General features: G+C 37.6%; 5 protein-coding genes across 7 annotated transcripts; 2 read left to right on the top strand and 3 right to left on the bottom strand.

Moving 5' to 3' along the window:
• Positions 1–627: 627 nt before the first annotated feature.
• abhd10b (abhydrolase domain containing 10, depalmitoylase b) lies at positions 628–2,559 on the bottom strand. The gene is made up of 5 exons (XM_057322953.1): positions 2,452–2,559; positions 1,782–1,965; positions 1,586–1,697; positions 1,338–1,475; positions 628–1,252 (listed from the first exon to the last, which is right to left on the bottom strand). Exons 1-5 carry the CDS (start codon positions 2,543–2,545, stop codon positions 911–913), a joined length of 870 nt encoding a protein of 289 aa, XP_057178936.1. The 5' UTR covers positions 2,546–2,559; the 3' UTR covers positions 628–910.
• A 981-nt stretch (positions 2,560–3,540) lies between these two features.
• Positions 3,541–9,037, bottom strand: LOC130546971 (acyl-coenzyme A thioesterase 9, mitochondrial-like). 2 transcript variants are annotated; one of them, XM_057322557.1, is made up of 16 exons: positions 8,733–9,036; positions 8,451–8,539; positions 8,146–8,172; positions 7,753–7,798; positions 7,488–7,658; positions 7,290–7,327; positions 6,738–6,821; positions 6,510–6,613; positions 6,361–6,434; positions 6,201–6,268; positions 5,870–5,981; positions 5,696–5,786; positions 5,477–5,562; positions 5,297–5,384; positions 5,036–5,186; positions 3,541–4,946 (listed from the first exon to the last, which is right to left on the bottom strand). In XM_057322557.1, the coding sequence occupies exons 1-16, from the start codon at positions 8,744–8,746 to the stop codon at positions 4,885–4,887; spliced, it is 1,305 nt and encodes a 434-aa protein (XP_057178540.1). In that variant the 5' UTR covers positions 8,747–9,036; the 3' UTR covers positions 3,541–4,884. The 2 variants fall into 2 exon arrangements, with proteins under 2 accessions (XP_057178540.1, XP_057178541.1); XM_057322558.1 differs by lacking the exon at positions 8,146–8,172 and having other exon boundaries at positions 8,733–9,037.
• A 164-nt stretch (positions 9,038–9,201) lies between these two features.
• On the top strand, positions 9,202–11,114 carry sat1b (spermidine/spermine N1-acetyltransferase 1b). Of its 2 annotated transcripts, XM_057322803.1 has the most exons (6): positions 9,202–9,474; positions 9,837–9,888; positions 9,959–10,042; positions 10,290–10,391; positions 10,467–10,507; positions 10,609–11,114. In XM_057322803.1, exons 1-6 carry the CDS (start codon positions 9,409–9,411, stop codon positions 10,777–10,779), a joined length of 516 nt encoding a protein of 171 aa, XP_057178786.1. In that variant the 5' UTR covers positions 9,202–9,408; the 3' UTR covers positions 10,780–11,114. The 2 variants fall into 2 exon arrangements, with proteins under 2 accessions (XP_057178786.1, XP_057178785.1); XM_057322802.1 differs by having other exon boundaries at positions 10,290–10,507.
• A 195-nt stretch (positions 11,115–11,309) lies between these two features.
• Positions 11,310–14,115, bottom strand: apoob (apolipoprotein O, b). Its single transcript, XM_057322899.1, has 9 exons — positions 14,025–14,115; positions 13,329–13,433; positions 13,116–13,235; positions 12,863–12,895; positions 12,715–12,769; positions 12,530–12,625; positions 12,301–12,392; positions 11,826–11,915; positions 11,310–11,582 (listed from the first exon to the last, which is right to left on the bottom strand). Exons 1-9 carry the CDS (start codon positions 14,049–14,051, stop codon positions 11,541–11,543), a joined length of 660 nt encoding a protein of 219 aa, XP_057178882.1. The 5' UTR covers positions 14,052–14,115; the 3' UTR covers positions 11,310–11,540.
• A 2,821-nt stretch (positions 14,116–16,936) lies between these two features.
• On the top strand, positions 16,937–23,301 carry sgk3 (serum/glucocorticoid regulated kinase family member 3). The gene is made up of 16 exons (XM_057322831.1): positions 16,937–17,120; positions 17,219–17,302; positions 17,498–17,570; positions 19,134–19,209; positions 19,531–19,606; positions 19,730–19,779; positions 19,953–20,010; positions 20,337–20,420; positions 20,521–20,652; positions 21,071–21,183; positions 21,315–21,351; positions 21,743–21,829; positions 22,077–22,172; positions 22,262–22,417; positions 22,620–22,709; positions 22,787–23,301. The coding sequence occupies exons 1-16, from the start codon at positions 17,043–17,045 to the stop codon at positions 22,961–22,963; spliced, it is 1,467 nt and encodes a 488-aa protein (XP_057178814.1). The 5' UTR covers positions 16,937–17,042; the 3' UTR covers positions 22,964–23,301.
• Positions 23,302–23,310: the final 9 nt, after the last annotated feature.

Raw genomic sequence — 23,310 nt, 5'->3', positions numbered from 1 at the left:
TTAGAAAAGTACGCTACAGGTGAACAACATGTGTAGAATTTCAACTAACTTTATCTTTAATATAAAATATTTTAAAATAACTATTTCTAAAAAAATCTAAAAATGCAAACCATTGTAATTTATAGAAGAAAAACTATTGTATTTGTACAATACAATGTGAATCTGTATGAACGGTTTGGACTTAGGTGTTGTAAACATTGTCGTATAAGCGACATGTGAATTATGTATGGCCTTACAGTACACATGCTGTAAACCGCGTGGATATCCATTTAAAACCTTCTGATGAAGAAAGGTCAGTCTGGTTGTTAAAAAATAAGCTCGTCGGTTAGAGATGGGGGAAGAGGGGGCTGTAAAGAAGCCCCCGGCCCATTGAACACAGTCCAACACTAATCACGCATGTTAATAAACAACCAAGCTGTTCCTGGAGCAGTGGCCCAATACGTCCTCCAAACAATCTGAGTGAAGCGGGCAGAGAGAATTGAAAGGTCAGCTTTGATGTACCGTTTTCAATATTGTGCTTGATGGGGTGTTCAGGTGGATTAATTAAATAGTACACACGCCGCTAATTCCTTAAAAATCACTGGCGTAAAGGAACACTGTATTAAATCACTAAAGGTGGTATCTATATTTAAAGGCTTTATTTCCATAAAACGGTGTGAGATCTGGTAAAAAGGCCCTTCGACACATTACAATAACTGTCAGTGACACAGCAGCTTTAGCAAAAGTTTGAATGGCACAGATTGCATCGAGTAAACATGTAAAAGATAATAACCGGGAAGACATAAGGGTTTTTAGAGCTGTCCCATTTTCCTCCAACATTCTTTTAGACAAAATGGAAAGTGGCCGTTTGGCATAATTAAGGAGACGATTTCTAAGCTCGTTGCTTGGTAACCGTATCCTGAACCGTGGATCACACCAAAGTGGTAAGCTTGTCTATGAGGTCATCGATGGTGTAGACAATAAGTTTGATGTCATCCTTTTCAGCCATGCGGTGTTGGCCATGCCGGCGTAGAATGATGTCCACGTCGGGGCTCAGCACACGCTCGGCCACCTGCATGGAGATGTGCCAGGGTACGTCCTCATCCTTCAGGCCGTGAATGAGACGAACAGGGCAGGTGATGGGGATAGGGCTCTGCAGGATGCAGTGGTTCTCCGCCTCACGTAAGAAGTCCATACTCACAGTGTACATGCCCTCCTCAACATTCTTCGTGGGGACTGTCCACACACCCTTGTCCTCACACTCTTTTATAACCTGAATAAAACACCAATTTAAAACATGTATGGACGCCCACTATGATGTTATTTTAAATAAGTGATCTGATGCTATGTCATCTCACCTCTATAGGAAGAGTCTTAAAGGCTGTAACAAAATAATCAGCTGCTGTGGAGATGCCCACCAACGCTTTTGTCTTCTCTGGGCGAGCGATAGCAGCCAAGAGCATCAACCAGCCACCCATACTGGAGCCAACAAGAATCTACCACAAATGCTATGAGACTTAACACCGTCTTGCAGGACACACAGCCAGTGAGTGAACCTCATTGATAATAATAAAGCAAAATCTCATGTAGACCTTCCTTGTCTTACCTGCGGTCCTTCAGCAAGTTCATCTAACATGAACAGGACATCTTTCTTCCAGGTGCCAATAGTGCCTTCAGCAAACACACCCTCAGAAGCTCCATGGCCCGAGTAATCAAACCTTAAGATTTGTGTTTTACATCGACTTTCAGTATTACTAAATATTATGTATATACATATATACATGCCAAAGACAGATACATACCTCAGGTAGGCATGTCCTAGAGATTTGCAGAACTCCTCCAGGGCTTCAGCCTTCTGTCCATTCATGTTTGAACCATAGCCAGGTAGAAACACAACACCAGGACTTTTTCCCTTCACTCTACGATACGCTAGCTTTGGCTGATCTGGGCGTGATATATATTGCAGTGTAGATTTTTGTCTAACTCCTGGAAATAAAAACACAAGGTCTGTCATAAATGTGTAAAAATGATAGTTTAGCAGTGACGTTTAAACAGATAAGCTGCCCTTCCAAAGCTAAACTAAGGTTCATTTGTGGTTACCATGGATAATGGTTTTATTTGTAGTAAAACCTGGTTCATTTTAGTAAAGGGGTTAGTACAAACCCACTGTCTAATGTATGTTATGGTGCACACTGCTTATTTTAAATTCTGACCACATTTTCCAGCACTCACTCAATTAAATAACAACCACATTTTACTTTCAAGCATTTTAAATTAATTTTACAACCAATTAACTCTCTTGTCAATGTCATTCGTTCAAAAGTTTTTAAAGCCTAAGGAAAGCCTCACCCCCCCCACTCAAATTATTCTGAATGCCATGCCACACCCCCTTCCTTTACCTAGTTTTTGTATAAACGTGGTTTCCGTGTTTGCTAATCATATGCAGTTTGTTTTTAGTTTACTTTTACTGACCCCCAAAAACCTTTGACCTGACAGTCCCGACAGCTCCATTGCTCGAAATGAGTAAAAGTCCTCTCCTACAATGCCTTAGTGCCACCGCTGCCATGCTGTTTCATAACTCACTGCTGAAATATCGCGAGAATATCTAGGTTGCCATGTTTTGGAAAGAATGTAAAATGCCACAGTGCGTGACTTGCTGTGTTGCCAAATACAATAAAGTGGTGAAACCGAAGGCACAAGAAAACATTAATGATACGTGAGCACTCACCATTATTATTAAGTTCTAAAAAATTGTGTTGCTTAAACTATGCAATTATGTTAAAATGTTTCTTACTTAAAACACCATCAAACCATCTTTGTATTTCGAATCATGTGATGGGCCACCATCACTAGGCTTAAAGGCCATTTAAGTTTTATTTTGATTTACGTTTTTTGGTAGATCTATAGCTCACAAATCATATTGTATCTTATAGTAGGACCAAACAAGGTCAATGGCGTTCCTGAAGCTTTGCTGAGTCATAAATCTGGATATGTTGAAATTGAGAAAATAAATAATGTATTAGTTTAATTATATTAATATGCATTATTATTTATAAGTTTATATTAATTTATTTAATTTGGTCACGCGCACTTTCAATTTAATTGCTTAACCCAGTCATTAGATTTCAGTCAGGTATTGGCAGTCATAGGGACTTATACTGACACCTTGTGGTCACAGCATTAAAAAAACGCTACATTTTTCATGTCCTACTAGCAGACAGCCACGATTAATATTTTTCAGGAAAAGGTCCAGTAACATTTGGTTTTACCAAAGTACTACAGTAGAGAGTAGTACTCATGTAGCTAAAACAACTTGACAATTCCAGTTTGTTTTGAGTAAATCAAACAAACAAATAAAAAAAACAAAAATACAGTAAAATGACGCATAGTAGCAAAACAGAAAGCAAAAAAAGGAAGGGCTCTATAGAAAGGAATCAAGACTAGATAGCTTGACTAGGCTGCTAACTAAAGGGATTTAAACAATGAAAAACAACAAATGTCAATTGTCAACAACCTTTGAAACAACAACCACATGCAAATGCATGGTCTACTCCAGCCCTCAAGAGTTAAACATACGTTTAATATTATAAATAAAATATTTAATAAAACATCATATTCAGACATTACAGATAAAATTTAGGGAACTGACTATGTAGCCTCTGTCACTCACAAACAAATGATGTTAGTCCGCCAATACATATGTGAATAAACATTTATATTGTGTTCAAATTGTAGGAAATTACAAAAAACTACTCATAAAACAAAGTATTTTAAGAAATGTTTATAAACATATATTTACATAAACGTTGATAAATACCTTTTGTTCATTTAAAAGGTACTGTTTAGCGTGTTGACAAAATGTTTATATGCTCTCCTACTTGTAAGTCACTTTGGATAAAAGCATCTGCCAAATGGATAAATGTAAATGTGAAAGAAATGAATTCATTTGTCAGGTTTTTGTCAGTCTGGCACAGGTAGTGATTGAACAAGTACTTGAACACGTACAATGTTAATCTGGACATTCATATGGAAGCTTAACAGGTCAACCTCATACTGAAATATTTTTTCTGAATTTCAATGGATGTCTGTTCCACTTACATCATAGAAAAGTGAGCAAATACTGTAGCAAACAAGAGAACTTCAGTTTTTCTTTAACAAAATTGTAATGAGGCTACTGAGAAGAGCTTGTTTTCCTACAAACAAAATTATCAACATTCCAACACATGCATATAAATCTCTTCTGATATAGCCTAAACTCCTAACCCATGAAACACAGAATATACATCGGTCGTCTATCTGTCATCCAAAAAACTCTGTGTAAAGCCTGGTGCTGCATCCCAATTCACCTACTAATCATACTTTTTTGTATTTGTTCATTATTGTAGCATCACTAAACTCTAACCTCTCACAATGTGTTAGTATGTGTATGGATCAGCACTTCTACACTATGATTTAGAACATACACATTTTAATTCTGAATATTATTTAGGACGAATAGTATGCAAATTAGGACGCAGGGTGGGTTTTCTAAACCTAAACAGTCAGATTAAATACACTAAAAGAGGCATTCACTAGTGAGTATGCAGCAAATGTGTTCATCCAGCATAACAGTCAATGGAGAATACTCAGAAAGGCTTAAACGCTCTATTGTGCAAGAGACGGCAGATGAAAAAACAAAATATACCTCGACCCTTTAACAAACAACCAAATAATAACACCCTTCTCCTAAAGTGCCCACTGTAAAACTGCAATAAAACAATAAGTAAATAGACAAATAGTTAAATGCATAAGTGCAGAAGGCAATGTAAATAATATGTGTTCAAATAAAATGGTATCCACATTTACGGAACTGACACTCATTTGGCTATAGCAGGAATCTCATTTTATCAGCATATCCGATAATGCTCAGCTCAGACTCCTCATGGTCTCATCAAAGTGCCTCTTTCCATCCAGGTAAAGCATTGACTCTATAGATGACCAAACGTTGAGAGTTGTTATTTGAAACATTTGTATTTCAAAAGGCAATATTACAATTTCTATACACATAATTTCTTACCTCCATAGCTTTGTGGTACAACCGCTGAGACATCCTTCTCGACACGGAAAGTGAAGTGAAACACGTTGGTGGTGCTGTGCTGCCGGGTCAAAGGGTCGAGGACCTCTGTGTGAACTCTGACTTGAACGTGTGTCCCTTCTGTATAGCAAACCTACAGCACAGGAGCATAACAATTTCAGTTTGAAGGACAAAAACAAACAACGCATAGCGATAATGCCAGTTATGTTTAAAGAGCTAAGAACGATCTTTAAAATTAATAACCTGCGAGGAAAGCAACAGCAGGGAACCAATTTCGACTGGTTTTCGGAATACAATGTCATCTACAGCCACCAGGGATGGCCTGCAACCACTAAAAGATAGAAAAGCAGCCATCCAATGAAAAATCAATGAATTATCCACAGAAAACATAACCTAATAAAATAAGACAACTAATTCTCTTACGCAAATGCACAAGCATTGGCCCAGCCAAGTTCATAAGCCTTTCTCATTAGAAAACCACCAAATATCCGGTTGAAGATATTTCTTTCCTATGACGTGCAAAGGCAAAATCAAGATTCTATCATGACTTGTTACAAGTTGTTGTGTGTGACATTAAATATTATAAATAGTGCAAAAGCAATGACTTTATTTTGAAAGTAGATTCAACAGTTTTTTCCTTACCTGTGGATGGCAAATCTCTAGCCCTTTCATTTTGGCATCTTCCATCCACACTGAGTTAGGTGGCAGTGTTCTACCCCGAAAACTAATAGTTCTATGGGGGAGGAGAGGACAAATATTCTTTGCCAATATACGCAATAGGACAGAGTAATATATGTAGTTCTTCCTAAATCTTACCTTGGGTCCAAAGTGTTAAGGAACAGGTTGTGAATGAGGGTTCTCTCCTCAGCTGTAGGGGCCACTTTAAGAAGAGAGGCCGTGCTCAACTCCACCCGCCTCTTCTTGTTAACTTCATGTAAATTAGGGAAAGAATGTATTTACTATCACATGACAAAACAGATCCATCATAAAGCAAAACACCTGTAATGTAATCTAACTTTTAGAACACTGTAATTCACTGTAAAACTGTAATTGATTATAATTATATAAAAAATAAATGTAATACGTCTTCAAATGTTCCTAAAATATGTAAGATGCACTTGCTTCCAAATAAAAAATAAACACTTACTCTCTCCCTGTTGAAAAATCGCCTCTTCCTCCGGCCCATCTGGTTTCAAAGGGTTGATGAAAGCTGCCCTGGAGAAACAATCAAAAACATATGCATCAACTCACAGATATAACACATGAACCATGTTAAACATATTTAACATACCAACACTCAGAAATACCTTTTGTTTTCTGGATCTCGGGCCACCATTACAAATGTGGCATCTAACACGTCAGTGTACACCCCATCATGGTACTGGTAAAATAGGTTATTTTTTAGTTTAATGTACACCAAAATAGGAAAAGTTGTATAAAAAGACAGAGAGAATACCTGAGTCATGTGCATTTTAGCTTCTATTGAGGTTTTGCCAACCCATGTCACATGACCTTTGAACTTGATGTCACAGTCTGGGTAGATGATATGTTTTCTCATGTCTGTACAATAACAATGAATAAATCATCATGAAATATGATGGCATATTCACCCAATACATTTATCACAATATGTGCTAAGACAAAAGTTTAGCAGTGACAAGTAGGTATAAAAAGTGGTATATACCGATTTTGTCCACTAGGGCAGTGACAATAGAAAGCGGTGATCGATTCAGGTCTTTATTCCATGTGTGGGAGTAACAAATGAGCACTAAGGAGACAAGGATAGGAGAGCATGTGTTAAAGGTTTAAGGCTAGTTCCAGACTAAAATGAATGTGAGACCTGTCTAAACTGAATGTAACTTGCCCCAAAATATATCAGTGCCATTGTTTTGTCACAAGATGTTCACCAGTAATGTATTCTTCTAAGGTATTTTTATAAAAGCGACATAAATATCTTAATTCAACCAAGGCATAGTCCTGGCTTAAGCTAAACCGTGTCTGTGAAACCGGGCCAAGATGTCTAAACTGAAAACAGCTTGTAGTAACATATCTTAAAATATGTCAGTGCCATTGTTTTGACTCAAGATGCACACCAGTAATGTTTTATTCCAATGCATTTTTATAAAAGCAACCTCTAAATAATAACTAAGTGAAGTCATAGTCCTGGCTTAAAATAAACCTTGTCTGTGAAACCGGGCTTTAGGCAAATAATGCTTTGTTCGGGCATCTGTAGTACCTGCTAAACTGTCCAAGTCTTCCAAAATCCGGCCAAACCTGAAAAATTAGCAAAAGAATAGATGTGCTATAAAGGCGGTAATCTGTATTTCAGACAAGATGATATTTCAAATTTGATAATGTCTTAATGGCACAATTTTTGTAACAAGCAATAAGGACAGAACCACACTGCATTTGAATAATAGTGGTAGTCAAGCACCTGACGCTGTTGTGAAAGTTGAGGTATTTCTCTCTCAACTCAGGCTTGGTACCTAGAGGTAGGTGAACCTCAATTTCACTGTCCTTCATTGTCCTCGTAGGCAGTTCTTCCTGACTTTTAGCAAGATACTGGCTTAGTGACGAACGCTCGGCCAATGCTTGCTGGTGATCTCTGTACAGCAAAAAAAAAAAAGCAAAGTGGTCACATACAATTATCATTCTACTAAACACGAAAAAAAAGCATACTTAGTGGCATAGGAACATACTTCCAGTTGGTGGATGCTCCAACTATCTCCCTAAGCCTGTTGCGAACTGTGAATATAAGAAGCAAAATAAGCTTGATAACATAGTGACACACCACATATGAAAAAGAAAGTGGAGCTTAGTGTGAATATGGTGTCATAGATAAAAGCAAGATTGGCCATGGCATGGACGCAAATGAATAAATAAATATAAACTGCAGGAACAGGCTAGTAAAGGCATTTACAAAAGATAAAACAACAGATGAGCTACATGCACACGGATCACATAAAAACAGCAGAACAGTGTGTGTTAAGCCATATGAATAGACTTAGCATAACCCTTGAGAGGTTATTTAAGAAACCAGGCAGAATTCAAAGGAAAATTAAGACAGGGAAAATAAATGTTCTTCCATTTACCATTGCTCACAAGCAAATATGTGTTTCCTGTGGAGACATAAGTTTGGATCAGGACTTAGCACACTGATTACAATGTCCTAACATTTTTTCAATGGAATGGAAATCAACGGAAAATGCGTAGTGCACTTAGAATCCATTTCCCAGCAAAACCAAATAATGATTCAAACCAAATAATGATTTCCCTTAAATGACCAAATGTGTCGTTTTAAATCATGTTTTAAGCCAGACATCACAATCAATTTAAGCTCTTGAATACTTACTCTACTTGAACACTTCAGCAGTACTGAATGTATTTATCTATTTACCTTCAGCCATGTCCGGAGCCTTCCCTTGTCTAGACATCTGACCCATTGAAAACCCCCTGCACACTACGGACGATGCCGATTTAAGGACCCTAAAAAAGAAGGCAGACAAAGTTATAAGTTACAAAAATGAGTAAAGTCCCGAACGGTATTATTATGAAAAACAAACCTTTATCAAAAGAAACTATGTAAAAGTGTGTGAGTTGTGAGTCCAGGCTGGTCAGTATGACTCACATGTGGTGTCCTACACAGGCGTCAAATGCGTGAGAAATATCTAACACTTACCGCGGGGAGAACATCTTCTATCGTCGCTCACCACTTCAAACAAGAACTGATTGATTTTTGCTACTTTTATTTACAACAGGAGTTCAGGTGTTGACAGCTTTCTACCCTTGCAGAAACTGTGCATTCACTGTTCACTTCCTGAGACGTGGGCGAGGCCAAATTACCGTATTAACCGTAACGTTTTACCGTATTATGGTTAGTTTGTTACCGGAAGTTCCAAAAGTAGTTAACGATGTATAAGTGCTGAACACAGTTCTCATCTCAAAACTACTTAAAATTGAATGTTCGCTCTATGTTTATGTTACACAGCATAGTTGCCGAAAAATATTCTCCTACAGTTTTCATTACAGAAATGACACGCCTACATAATAACGGGGCGTCATGACGTAGCATAACCTGTAGACACTATTGGTCAGAAATAGGAGAGATACGTTATTATGGAAACCAAACCCCTCCCCTACCGGTCCTATATGTCCAAGTTGATAAACAAAGGAAAGGGCATTTGCGAAAGGCAGGTGAAACCCGAGGGCATAGATGCTGCATGCGAGTCTCTTCTAGGAGAAGCCCAGATTGACAGAGGAGGGTAATAATCTGGGAAGCGAATGAAGAAACACCTTTTGCTTCACTTCACATATAGAGGACTTGTGAGAAAAGGGAAAAAGAGTAAGAGAAGAAAATGGCAAAGTTTAATTTGCGTAAAGCGGAGCCCAAAGACGTGCCTGACATATTGCGACTCATAAAGGTACTCTTGTTTAACCGCATCAAATACAGTATAAGTTACTTACATCACTGACAGGATGTCAAAGTATGCTGTTAAATGTTCTAAAAAGTGCAAATATATGTCGTAAACTTGAGTTATTTGGGGTTGTATAAAAAGTAATCATACTTTATAAAAAGATTATCACACAAATGGTGCTATGTATTTGATGTTAAATTGCTTTAATAGGACATTGATGAATATGAGCGACACTGGGGGCCTCTGTTGTTAGCATGTAAACAACCCACAGGCCCATCGCCTACACAACTTCCATTTTGTCAAGTGAACGATGTCAACAGTCATCGTGCAAATAGCATATTTTCCTAATTCTACTTTTTGTCATCTAGGAACTTGCTAAGTATGAAGAAATGGAAGACCAGGTTATATTAACTGAAAAAGGTGAGCGGACAGAACGCTGTGAAACCTGATCAATAATAGTAAATCAACAATAACGGGGATTTTTATTTAGATCTGCTCGAGGACGGATTTGGAGACCACCCGTTCTATCACTGCGTGGTCGCAGAGGTGCCAGCTGAGCATCAGAAAGTCGAGGGTAAACCATGTTGAACTATTTATCAGTTGTTTATACCTTTGAAGAGCAAAATACATTCCTTGCATATCTTGCACACCGGCACATAAAAGCACAACTTGTTTTAAAATGGTAACATTCTGTAGGACACCTGGGGGCGGTTGTCAAATATACATGTCAAATATGAAAAGTAAGACTGATTAGTCCTAACTGTGAGAATAGTTGTTAAGACACAGTCTTTATTCAACTGGCCCCTGTTTTTACTTAATAGGTTATTCAGTGATTGGATTTGCCATGTACTACTTCACCTACGACCCTTGGATTGGCAAGCTACTATACCTTGAAGACTTTTACGTGATGAAAGAATACAGAGGTAAAAGCCTTTCTGTCTATTATAAAACTGTAGGTAATCACCAAACTCCCCTGACTAGTTTCATACTTTCCATAGGTTTTGGTATAGGGTCTGAAATCCTGAAAACCCTCAGTGATGTGAGTTGAAACTTTGCATGACAAACACTATACCATACGTACATCAAAAACAATATGTGCAATTGCTGACACAATATAAACGAATTAATAAATACTTCCAGACAGCTGTGAAGAATCGATGCAGCAGCATGCACTTCCTTGTGGCTGAGTCGAACAAGGCATCCATCGACTTCTACAAGCGCCGCGGTGCTTCTGACCTCTCGCTGCAGGAGGGTTGGCGACTTTTCAGGATTGATAAGGAGGGTCTCTTGAAAATGTCCGCTGAAGAGTGAGATGGCCTGAAGATCCGGTGTTGTAAAGGGGACTTGGGACAGTTCACGCTCTTTTATCAGTTGAAATGTTTTAATTACTTAAAATATTCAAATATTATATTTTAGTTTTTTTTTCTTTGGGCATTTGAAGTAATCAAATAAATAAGCAGAGAAAAAAAATGTGCTTTTGAGATGAAGCTAGTTCACATTATTCATGAATATTTCAGTATTCATCAGGTAAAGATTGGTGCTTGTTTTCAGTCATATGTAAAAAGGTATATATTTGATTAACTTCTTATCAGTAGTCACATGTGTTAAACTTTGACGTATTAAAAAAATAAAAAAGGTGTCATGTAATACCTCATATCTCTACACTAGTTCATGTTACATAGGATACTATTATCAACATGTATTGTTACACTAACGTAAGATTGCAATTTGATCTTTAAGCAGCACAGAAATGTTTTAAAGAAAGCCAGCACGTCTGCAGAAAACTGGAAGAAAGTTTTTTTTTTTTAATATTAAGGTAAAGGTTGCATTTTCAGAACGTGCCAAGTAAGATAACTCTTCAGTTTGGTCCAAGTCTTTATTATTGCAGTAGAAGTGGGTATCATACACAACAATAGGAGGAAATTCACATATTACACAGAACACATAGAATCTACAAAGACAGCAGCATTTGTGACAAACATTAAGTTAAATATAAAGTAACAGTATTTGTGCTCAGCACAGTGGTGTAGCAAATTCCATTGAACGAAACATTGATAAGAATATGCTTCGTCTCAGCTCGACTTTTGGCTGTCTGTTTTTTCTGTCTTCTCAAGCTGTATTGATAGAATGTTGGGGTAAAACATTACACAAGCGCACAGTTTATTTTTTTTCTAGAGTGCAAAATGTCTCACTAAAAACCGGTCTCTATTCACTTTTGACTTATTGAAATACATGAACATTTCCTTTAAGTCACAATCAAATGTGTAATAGCGTAAAAATGATCATTGTAGACAGTCTCAGGAGAGAGACAGGAACTGGGACAAAACTGTGCCCAGTATCAGATTTCACCTCCTCACCTTTTCCTTGGATGGAGACTTCCCTTTCAGCAGCTCCTCCAAAACAACTCGCCCTTCTGAGCCCCAGGAATACAAGTAGTCTTTTGTGATCTATTAAAGCAATTAAGAACATTCTTGTTGAGAAAAGAGTGAATGCAAAACATTTGAATGATCTAATATCTTTCTCTTATCCTTTTTGTTAGTGTAGATTTCATTTGTATAATTTAAGGTTTATTAACACAGGGAGTAGTCTATTATCCCTTTAATTGACTGAGGTTGTCAATGGAAACCACTTTGTAGTTTTACACTTATGGGTGGCCGCACAGGAAGAAAAGAGGAAGGAACACTGACTATCTGAACACACAAATCACGGACTGAATTTCCTAGGAAAATGTTATTAATACCTAGACCTAAAACATTAAGAACAAATTAGCAGGAGGTGACAGTACATTTAAAGGTTAAATGTAAGACCTGCAAAGAAACAGGTTTAACTTGCCCTGGCAACAGAAGCGGCATGTTGTGGGTAAAACATTGAGGCGCTCAGGGCCATCAGTCCAGTAGGGAAGATCAGCCTCTTTACTGTGCTGCCTGTTGAGAACAAATGCAACAGAAGGAACCAAAATGATAAAAACAGTCAGTCATAACAACACAGTATAGATGTTACAGCTAGGTACTGGTATAATCAACAAAATCCCACAATTAAAACGATCAAACAGATTTTTTACCTTTTGCAAGATAAAGTCCCAAAATTCCAGAGAAACCTATGATGCCTACGCTGGGGTAAAACTCAGATGGAGGGTCGATCAAAAACTCGCATGTATCTGAGGAAAAAGAGAGCAGCAATAGTCTTATTATAACCACAAGAAAACTCATGCAGGTACATGTTGACATTGGTACATTGAGTCCTTACCGCTTACAATCTGTTGTGATGTATAAACACCAGGCTCAACAGTCTTGTAGTAAGACTATGATGAAAAGAGAGAAAAATGTATCATAATTTATCACAATCATAAATTGAGCATAATGTGATCTGGAAGTTGTTCGACACTTGTACTTGCCTGTACTTTCTCCACAGCAAATTGTGTCTGCTCCTGGAAAATCAGAAGACAAAATGATATTAGACATGAGACAACAAATAGAAAAACAACATATTATATATAGAGAATACAGTAGATACAAAAACTTCCAAAACAACTACATCTGGGTTGTGTTATGAGCAATCATTTAAAAACATCCTAAAATTGCTGTCCCTACTCAAGCATATTTTTCTGCATCACATCACTGAACAATTTCAGTTTGGCAGTACAATACCTGACACCATGACATATAAGGTTCTAGTGTCTTCCTCAGAGATGCCACACCCTGCTGAATATGGCCAACCTCTGGCTCCTCGGGTCTCAGCTTAGACTCAGGTGTGGTGTAGAGTGACAGCTAAAAAATAAAGGATATTGCAAAACCCTCAATGTCAAGCCAATACAGCACCTTATTCTATCCCATAACAAAACTGTCCTGTACAGGAAGTACCTCATCAGTCATCAGAGTAGTGGAATTTGGTTTGGCCTTGCTTTCAGCAAAAACAGTAGCAGACATCAGGCCAAGGGCTCCAGGCACTGCCATAGGCAGCACCAACTGAGAATGGAGAAAAACAGAGAACTTACAATAGTCAACCTCAGAGCAAGAGAAGTACTTATGAATTAAGAATAATTTAATTATAAAATATCATTTATGAATTAATGAATTGACAATATGCACCATTCTAACTATGAAAATAGTATAAATGAGCAAAAAGAAAAAAATACTTCTGAGATTTAAACAAAATAATACATTTCCCTGTTTAAAACGAAAATCACATGATGTTCATCATATTGTACATATTATACATATATACACTTTATTGCTAATAATTCCAGGCATAACATAATTGAACAGACAATGGCTACATCACAAAATCATTCTCTATTTGGGACACAACATGGCTCTATAAATGCAATAAAATACAAACATCTGCACCACTGTTAAAGACACTGAGTCAACAAGATACAGTTAGCTTAGCTAGATCACTGTACACTGTGCGCAGCTATAGAGCATCCCAAATACATTTAATGTATAGCACTCTGCAAAATTATCTAAATAATTTACAAACAAACTACAGTACAAAAAACTACAGTAATGTCATATACAACTAATTTTAAATCATGTAATTAAAACGGGCAAATTCACCTTTGCTATTCCTCCAACATTTGACATGTTTCTGAGGGGAGGGGGCGGCGCTGTGTTACGGCAAGTCTACGAGCACAAAAGCCGAAAAATTCGAAACGAGTGGTCAAATAGGGTTTTATATGATTAGACCTCAAATACTTAAAAAAATGTATTTACTTGTTTTCCTTTTGTGTTAAAGCAATAAACCAACAAACAATTTCATAGCATAGTGTGCAATCCATTATATTATTGCAAATTCTCTATTCACTTTTGTAATCGCGTGCATAGTTAACTGTTATGGCTTCCCATTTACAGACATTTATCCACTCAGATACTATTGCTAATTTGTACATCTTACATAAATTTGACACAAAATATATAACAAACCAACAAACAAGCAGATACTATCGTGTCTAAACGATAGTATCGTTACACTAAAGTGTAAAAGCGCTGTAAAAACATGACTCGAAATAAAATAACACATGGTCGTTAGAGGGTGCTGTTGGCTTATCCTGCAACAGTTAAAACATTTCCGTCCCTCGTTTGGTCGCGTGACTGATTGTTTCGGAACTTCGGAACAGCGTTGTGTGTCTTTCTCTCACGGGCGGTTCATTGATAACATGATGAATGTCCGTGTGTGCGCTTTCTCGTGTTGAAACGAGTCAAAAGTGTGTTCCCAGACACCCCGAGTTTGATTTTTGAATCGTTAAACTTCCTCTGCCACCCGACACGTCACTGGAGCCAGCTGAATGGAAAAGTGGAAAAAACAAGGCAAGTTACTGTGTGTTTTACTCCCTTTGAAGAATGCAAAGCGGTCAAGTGCCTCTGTAAACACGTCGGTCAATGTTGTAGCTTTTAGGCTGTTACAGTTTCATTCTTTACAGTAGTTCATAATGTCCATTACGTAATAAAATGTTTATATATTTATATAAAGCTAAACGCACGAAACACAGACCAGTCACTCATGGTCAAAAATGTTTCCACCCTTATTTATCTGGATTAATTCCATAATGAAGTTCAAAAAGACGATGTTTCTTGGCTATCTGAAAATATATTTAATTTAGGAAACTTCCTCTTTTATTCCACCATTAGGATTTGGAAATATAATTTTACTGTTGCTGTTGTTTGTAATCGGTAATAGTACAATAGTATGTGAGATTGAACCTGTCTGTTATGTATTCCATTTCTACAAAAAGCATTTGTAGACATTCTTACATATCTTCACATGGAATAGTTGTTTATTTGGGAAATGAAACCACGATAGTCTTTCAGCGTAACCTACTGTACATGGTAATTTGACCAGCATGTGAAACATTCACTAGACTTTCTATTTCTATTTTATTGGAAGTTAAACTTTCAATGAGTTTTACCACATACGCTAGCGCTTAGGGTTGGCTTCAATGCCACACATGCTACTTCTGAATGATCTTGACTGTTAATTTAGAATTGTCGAATTGCACTTTATTTATAATGAAAGCATGAAATGAAACCTATACTGATGCATTTTAAAGAGGTGTTTTAATGTGTGACTTGTCAGTACACGTTTCTCCTTGATCTTTTGTATTTGCCCATCACTGCTCGAACCTGTTTGACAGTTTGGGATGTCGTGTTAGATCACATTTTTATTTACAGTTACATTTTAACAATGACTAACCACAATCACTCTGCAATTGTCTATTTATGTTGAATAATGAGCATAAAATATCTCTTGTATGTTTTGACCTGATCAATTTTTTCACTTAAAGTATGGATCTTTCATTTCTCATGTCATCAACACCAGCTTCTACTTTCAGTTTCAAAGTGAAGTGTCTTTGTTTAGTTACGTGACTCAGACACTAAACATATATTAAAAGGGTGTAAATTGTGCTATGCTGCTTGGTGGCGGATCCTGATAGAAGAAAACAGTAGACTTTTCTGCAGGTAAGTCATAAGGTTACAGGGGATAAAAAAACAAATATTTTCAAACAATATTTAAAACCGCAACTAATTTTATATACTTTGTATTCTGATACATTCCCAACCCATTGGGCACATTTTTAATTTTTTATTTGCAAAGAATGTCAAAAATGCAGATCAAGTGATAGAGTAAACTATGTCTGTTATCTCATCTCCACACATTTAGTTTTGTCTTGAAAAGATATGGGAGGGTTTATAGTAATCTTGCTGCTGGATTTTTAAAATATTTTTTAATTTATTCATTATTTTTAAGAAATGTACACTTCTTTCCTTTTATGCTGAATTGGTGTTTGGCCTTTTGATGCTGTTTATAAGTAACTTTTTTGTAGGATGTTCCTTGGATTAGTGGAATATAAAAACACCTTTTTTTCTCTTTTATCAAAGTCTATTGATAAACATTGAGCTTATATTATTTAAGATGAAATTATTTACATTTATTATGATTTACATGTATAAATATATTCAAGAATGAACCAATTTTATGCTCAAACTCTACATGTAGTCACTCATAATTTTCTTCAAGCTTTATTAAAAAGACTCCACCTGGAAACCTGCACCTTATAGGTCCAACAGAGCGTTATCTACAAATACCTCTTCTCCCTCCGAGGGAAAGGAGAATGTCGCCCTCCCAGTGAGCAAGCGTGTGTTCCGTTTGACAGAGGGAGTGTGTGGAAGTGGCATATGAAAGAGGAACGTCCCTGTTTGCTCCCCCTACCCCCCCCCGCCCCCATCGGAGAGTAACAGAGGGGAGGATGAAAGAGAGAGAGGAAAAGAGAGGTGGAGATTCATCTCTTGGCTGCCCAGACTGAGGCTTCTCTCTGTGCTCCTGCCACACTTGATTAGTAACTCTGAGGGCCCTTTCTCCTCTCATGCAAAGCCTAAAGAGTCCTCTGGAGCCGAAGCGCTGAACGAAGCAGTCGGTGGTGTTACGGTGGAACCTCTTTTTTTATGCTCCGGTATGTTTGTGTTCTCCAAAGGGTCATGATGGAGAGTACTCATCAGAAGCAGGTGTGTCCCGGAGAAAGGGGAACGTTCTGAGGACCGGTTGCGTCTGTTGAGTCTCAGATCGTACGAGTCTTCAGGATGGAAGATTTTCCCAGCTGTCCCAATGTTAGCATTCCCTGCTCCAATGAGCAAAGAGACAAGAAGAAGCGCTATACTGTGAGTCACGTGACCTTTGTGGATATTCTGATGTTCTGCTTTTTTATCTCATATATTGGTGTCAGATTGTGAACTTTAGTTTTTTGTTGCTTTGTTAGGTTTACAAAGTAATGGTCAGTGTTGGAAGACATGAGTGGTTTGTGTTTCGGAGATACGCTGAATTTGACAAATTGTACAATACAGTAAGTGATCATAATAAGATTGTGTTGGCACAATCAAGGCCATGTAGGCATTCATAAACATGTCAAACTTGCAGAAGTATTCTGTCAACACTTTTTTTAGTTACAGAACCTCTACTTTCTGATAACTATGACTTGTGTACGTAGGAGTGCATACGTTTTTTCCTAAAACAAAGAAAATGTTTGTTTTTTTCGCAGTTGAAGAAACAGTTTCCCACAATGAATTTGAAGATTCCAGCTAAGAGAATATTTGGAGACAACTTTGACCCAGGTACTTTTGATGAAGGAAATTGTTGTTGTTACCATAGTAACAGAGAGTCAATAGTTCTCGTGAAATAAAATGAATATTGTACAGACCTCATTTTAACCCTTTGTGTTCTCATGCATGGCATGCATGTTCGTTACTGACTTTACTTTATTGAGATTAACAGAGATCATTTGACAAATTAGATTATCCGACAGCGTTCCAAACAGAAAATGAACCATGCTAAATCCGTCCTGCTCCAAGCATGTAAAACAGTTGTCCCTGTCTTATTATGCTTGTAGACAATCTGGGGAATCTTAACTATATGTGTTTGGCTCATGTGTGACCAATTACATGACCAGCATGTGGTCAAGAAGATATTGTTTATGCTGAAATCATGGGTCAGGTAATTGAAATCACATGCAGATATTGTTAACGTTCAAAAGGCTGAACCACTTTAAATATTCTTCTCACACATAGCTAAGATCTCTCATTCTTTGTCTGTGTCTCATTCATTCTCTCTGTAGATAATTGCTGCCTCATCAGAGAACACCAATCTAATTATTTGAGGCATATTTGACTGTAGCACCCCATGCTTCACTGAGGACAGTGCTTTTTATTATGAAATACAGACAAGAGCCAAACCAAACGATGAATGCAAACTATATAGAATGGTGCATAGCAAAATTTATAGACAATTGAAAAGGGAAATAGGTCAAAATGCCTCTCTTATCCTCTAGATGCACAGCCATTTACATACACAACAATTAAAGGGGTCATATGACGGGGCTAAAACGAATATTATGGTTTGTTTTAGATGTAATGCAATGTGTATACATGATGTAAGGTATTTTCCACATCCCGTGCATGTTTGTATCTCCTCTTTGCTCCGCCTCTCTGAAACGCACAGATTTTATTACAAAGCTCATGGCTCTGAAAAGCGAGGTGTGCTATGATTGGCCAGTTAACCAGTGCGCAGTGATTGGACGGAAATGTAACGCCTCTTACCATATTTGGAACATCAGGTTCCTCTTCAGTTGTACTGACAGGTACGCCCACCTTACTTGCGTGTACATTTGGGCGGTCTTAGTCAAATCAGACCACCAACTGACGTAGATTTGTGGGGGTGTGGTTACACGAGGCGTCTCAGGCAGGTCTGTGTGAGCATTCGCTTTTACATAGAATGCATCTTTTGATCCCACACTTTCATTTTTGCAATTTTACGTGTCTAATACATGCATGAGCAACTTATAACACACCAAAGACACAGAAACACACGTATTCGTGCCATATGACCCCTTTAAAACACTTCTGTACTTAGTAATGTGCCAATATTCACAGGTTTTTTGGTCCAAAGTGACCAAACTAAAGTGACAACTAAATACAGGGTCATTTGCAACAAGGATAAACGTAATCTGAGTTTGATCAATTTGTTATATTCTGTGAATCTTTCCTAATACTATTTGTGTGATTAACTGTGGTATGGTCTTGGGTCAATAATACATTTGCAACAGTTAGCTACTACTACTAACACATTTCTGTGAAATGTCTTTTTCCAAAACTGATACATATTTTGTTGTATATTCTCAGAGTTTATAAAGCAGAGAAGAGCAGGGTTACATGAGTTCATTCAGAGGATCGTCTCTCATTCACATATAAGCAACCAGTGAGTATTTTAGCACAGTTGCATAGCTGCTTTAGTTACTGTCAATAATCTAAGATTTCTGTAAAATGTCAAAATCATTTCACGTAATACTATATGTATGTTTTCTCTGAACTCTGAGTACAAAGCCAGTTTGATGTTATTTTGCGTAACTGTGCCAAATAAAAGATGCTTCTATTTGATTCTGTGTAAGATTGGCTATGGTTACAGTGCTTGTTACAGAGCGCTGTTGATGTTAGCTCATGTTTCTGGACACAGCTGTGGCTTTGTATTTTCTCAGTTGGACTTCTAACATGTGAATGTTGGCCCGTTTCATATTCACAGTCCTGATATTCAAGATTTTTTGCAGCTAGACAAATCGAAAAACTTCTCAGATGCATCAGAGGATGAAGATGACAAGGTTGGCATTTATAGTAAAAAGAAGTTTTTAAAATAATATGAGCTATTGAATAATTCACACTGGTCCTTTTTCTTTTTGAGTCACTTCTTTTGTTTTTGCATTTTTTTGTCATCTCATTTACAGAGTAACTCTACTTCTAGAAACATTAACCTGGGGCCATCTGCTAATCCACAGTAGGTATTTTATCATTTATATTCGTTTTAATTGACATTCGAGTGACATTTAGTGACCGCATTCATTTAGTAAAAACAAGTACATTCCATCTGACAAAATGAAAATGGTAACGTAAATAAGATTACACTTAATGTTACGTTGTTGTATTAATAACTATTTGTTTCTCCCATAGGGCAAAGCCCACCGACTTTGACTTTCTTAAAGTCATTGGAAAGGGAAGCTTTGGAAAGGTATGCGTATTAGTATTTTTAATATACTGCCTAATTTGGAAAATGTCTTAGTTATGACTTGCTGAAGCTGTCACTTTGTTTGAAAGCGAAATTGGGTCAATCACAGCATGCGTCTGTTACTGAAAGCCCTGAATGTTACCGAGCTTCTCTGTTTAGTGAATTCTCTGTTCGGTTAAACCTAATGTTAAGTTCCAAGCTGTGGACTCTCCATTCAGGAAGTGAGAGTTTCACAGTTTTAAAGTCACTGAGCTTTCGTGTTGCTTATATGGAGCCATCAGTGGAAGTCGGAACTGATCTTAACCTGCTGTGTCCTCTCCATCACAAAGGTTCTCCTCGCAAAGAGGAAACGGGATGGGAAATGTTACGCCATCAAAGTCTTGCAGAAAAAGGTCATTTTAAACAGGAGAGAGGTAATTAAATGAGATGGAGGACAACGACAACAACATTTTGATGCATTAAAATTGTGATTTATCCTGTTTTGAGACCAAAATATTCCTTCTTTCATGCCAGCAAAAGCACATCATGGCTGAGCGTAATGTGTTGTTAAAGAACGTTAAACATCCCTTCCTGGTTGGACTGCACTATTCTTTTCAGACAGCAGACAAGTTATACTTTGTCCTGGATTTTGTCAATGGTGGAGAAGTGAGTATTTGTTAAAAATACAAAGAGGGTGACATCTGAACTATTGTCACGCCACTGGTAAAACCAGTATGTTATCAATGGAACTATTGCTTCACAACGAATGTCTCAATAAGAAAATGATGGCCAGTGTCATGTGATTCGTAAATAAGGTGGTCAGGCCAATACTTGAATGCGCTTATTGTCTTAGCCATTGTATTTGAATTTGTGTGGTTCATAGACATGCTTAGTGAAATATACTGAAACCTATGACCTGACTTCCTTCTTTTAGCCAAAGCTGTGTCAAACACATTTTAAATGTCAGCTACAATAATCTTTAGTGATGTGGGCTAAACATGATGTACCATGACTGTTATGCCTTTGAAAAGTCCCATTTTTGCATTTAAAACAGCATTACAATTTCTGACTTTTCTCATTACAGCTTTTCTTTCACCTCCAAAAAGAACGAACTTTTCCCGAACCCAGAGCTAAGTTTTATATCGCTGAGATGGCAAGTGCTCTGGGTTACCTGCACTCTCTCAAGATTGTTTACAGGTATATACAGGTTTTCTAAAGACTCCTTTCTCCTGTAATTGGGGCTTTCTGAGATGATGGTTAACGGTTGAAGTGTGAAAGAGAATGATTAACAGACTTTCACCGTGCAATCCTCCACCTTGTGTTCCTAGGGACTTGAAACCAGAAAATATCCTTTTGGACTCTCAAGTAAGCATCCCTCTTTTTATCATCATCATTGCATTGCTGAACATAGTTTTCTGAGTTTCGGTGGAAACTGGCGTGTGTTATCTGGCCTTGCTGTGAAAGTATAACAAACGTCCCTGATTTACAAAGTTGAGGTGTCCATTTGAGCAAGTGTAGCTTTAACCGGCCAAATAAAATACTGCATTGAAACTGGAGAGTTCTTTTTTAATGTGCAAGAATGCTTGATATTAGGTTACGATTTATTTGTGCATTTCCTATAAAATAATCGGAAGAAACGGCGAGCGTACAGGTCTCTGGCAGAATTCCAGTCAGACAAAAGATTCTTTGGCTCTGAGAAAAACAGGCCTCTTGTGTTGGTGAATTGCTTCCTGAAAATGTTCTTTTGTCTCTTAAGGGACACATAGTCTTGACTGACTTTGGGCTGTGTAAGGAAGGCATCTCGCAAGCTGACACAACGACCACATTTTGTGGAACACCTGAGGTATTGTGGTATACAAATATTGCATGTTTTTAAGCTGTATCGTATACAGTGGGTTTAGCATCTGATCTGATGAAATGGTCAGTGTAGTCTTTCTAAATATTCGCTCATAATGCATTGTATATTTAATTTATCATACGCTTCTCAGACGTAATGCTCAGGTTTTTGTTTCCTCAGAACTGCAAATTTACATAAAAAATACATTATAGAAACATTTCATAAGGAAATAATTGCATTGTTGTTTTGATAGTATCTAGCCCCGGAAGTTCTCAAGAAGCAGCCCTATGATAACACAGTCGACTGGTGGTGTCTGGGTTCTGTCCTCTATGAAATGCTCTATGGGCTTGTAAGTTGAAAATAGACCTCAAAAATAGCCACTGGATATTTGTTATACAGGCAGTGATACATTCTGTTTGATCTTTATGCTTTCAAAAGCCTCCATTCTACAGCAGGGACACACATGAGATGTATGACAATATTCTTCACAAGGAACTAGTGATGCGCCCCGGGGCATCCACTGCTGCCTGGTCTATACTTCAGGCCCTGTTGGAGAAAGACCACACCAGGAGGCTTGGCTACAGAGATGACTTTGTGAGCTCTTCATTAGTATTCTGTGTGCTGCCCCCTTGTGGAAGATTTACTCTACTTTTGTAGGAATGATTTATAGACGTAATATGGGGTTCTGCAATTTAGTTCCTGACTAATGTACGGGATGCATTTTTCAATTGGAAACAACAGGAAATCTTGTGAAAATGCTCAGTATGTCGTCACGATCCTGTCTTAATTTTTCTAGAGTGAAGTCAGAGGGCATGACTTTTTCTCATCCATCAACTGGGACGACCTTGAGCAGAAAAAGATCCCACCCCCTTTTAACCCTTGTGTGGTGAGACTTGACAGAATTACTTTTTAGACGCATATCTATACGTGCTGGTTTTACATGTTAACTCTGTCGTCTTGCAGGACTCCCAGTATGACATCTCAAACTTTGATCCAGAATTTACAGAGGAAGCTGTGCCGAACTCTGTGTGCGTCTCTTCAGGGATGTCAATAGTTAACGCTAGCGTCATGGAGGCTGATGCTGCCTTTGTGGGCTTTTCTTATGCTCCGCCATCAGAAGATTCATTCTTGTTTGATTAACAGTGAATCACACAGGGCGTGAAATGGCTGTGCTGTGATCGCTCTCGCTCTCTCTCTCTCTCTCTCTCTCTCTCTGATGAAAGGGACGAGTTTTGTGTCCTAGTCAGAGAATGAACCCTTGTGTTTGTAACAGTGCATAACCCTTTTGGAATGCAGGGTGTTTCAAACTTTATTTTTATGCTTAAAGTATATTTTGTATAACATTGAACACTTTACCTGAGACATAGTTCAGATGCTGATGTGTTCGTATTTGTTCCCCTCAGAATTGTTTTCTATGGTTAAATTGATATGTATTAAGGAAAACTGGATGAGATTTGTTCACTTGAGCATCCGCTTTATCACGTTCC

Source organism: Triplophysa rosa, linkage group LG23 (assembly GCF_024868665.1).
Source record: "Triplophysa rosa linkage group LG23, Trosa_1v2, whole genome shotgun sequence".
Taxonomy (NCBI): domain Eukaryota; kingdom Metazoa; phylum Chordata; class Actinopteri; order Cypriniformes; family Nemacheilidae; genus Triplophysa; species Triplophysa rosa.
The sequence above is the reverse complement of the archived record's forward strand: the minus strand, read 5'-3'. Positions and strand labels throughout refer to the sequence as shown.

Bases quoted from the DNA above. Each gene is read 5' to 3' on its own strand.
- abhd10b (XM_057322953.1), bottom strand. From the start codon at position 2,545: ATGGCAGCGGTGGCACTAAGGCATTGTAGGAGAGGACTTTTACTCATT. The intron at 1,698-1,781 runs GTATGTATCTGT...ACAAATCTTAAG, and splicing joins CTAGGACATGCCTACCTGAG to GTTTGATTACTCGGGCCATG. The intron at 1,253-1,337 runs GTGAGATGACAT...TGTTTTATTCAG, and splicing joins TTAAGACTCTTCCTATAGAG to GTTATAAAAGAGTGTGAGGA.
- LOC130546971 (XM_057322557.1), bottom strand. The intron at 8,173-8,450 runs GTAAATAGATAA...ATGTCTCCACAG, and splicing joins GGCTCCGGACATGGCTGAAG to GAAACACATATTTGCTTGTG. The intron at 6,435-6,509 runs GTATTCTCTCTG...CTATTTTACCAG, and splicing joins CTAAAATGCACATGACTCAG to TACCATGATGGGGTGTACAC.
- sat1b (XM_057322802.1), top strand. From the start codon at position 9,409: ATGGCAAAGTTTAATTTGCGTAAAGCGGAGCCCAAAGACGTGCCTGAC. The intron at 9,475-9,836 runs GTACTCTTGTTT...TTTGTCATCTAG, and splicing joins ACATATTGCGACTCATAAAG to GAACTTGCTAAGTATGAAGA. The intron at 10,043-10,289 runs GTAAACCATGTT...TTTACTTAATAG, and splicing joins TGAGCATCAGAAAGTCGAGG to GTTATTCAGTGATTGGATTT.
- apoob (XM_057322899.1), bottom strand. From the start codon at position 14,051: ATGTCAAATGTTGGAGGAATAGCAAAG. The intron at 12,770-12,862 runs GCAAGTACAAGT...TTTTCATCATAG, and splicing joins TTGCTGTGGAGAAAGTACAG to TCTTACTACAAGACTGTTGA. The intron at 12,393-12,529 runs GTAAAAAATCTG...TGTTCTCAACAG, and splicing joins GGGACTTTATCTTGCAAAAG to GCAGCACAGTAAAGAGGCTG.
- sgk3 (XM_057322831.1), top strand. From the start codon at position 17,043: ATGGAAGATTTTCCCAGCTGTCCCAATGTTAGCATTCCCTGCTCCAAT. The intron at 19,210-19,530 runs GTGAGTATTTTA...TCATATTCACAG, and splicing joins CATTCACATATAAGCAACCA to TCCTGATATTCAAGATTTTT. The intron at 20,011-20,336 runs GTATGCGTATTA...TCCATCACAAAG, and splicing joins GAAAGGGAAGCTTTGGAAAG to GTTCTCCTCGCAAAGAGGAA.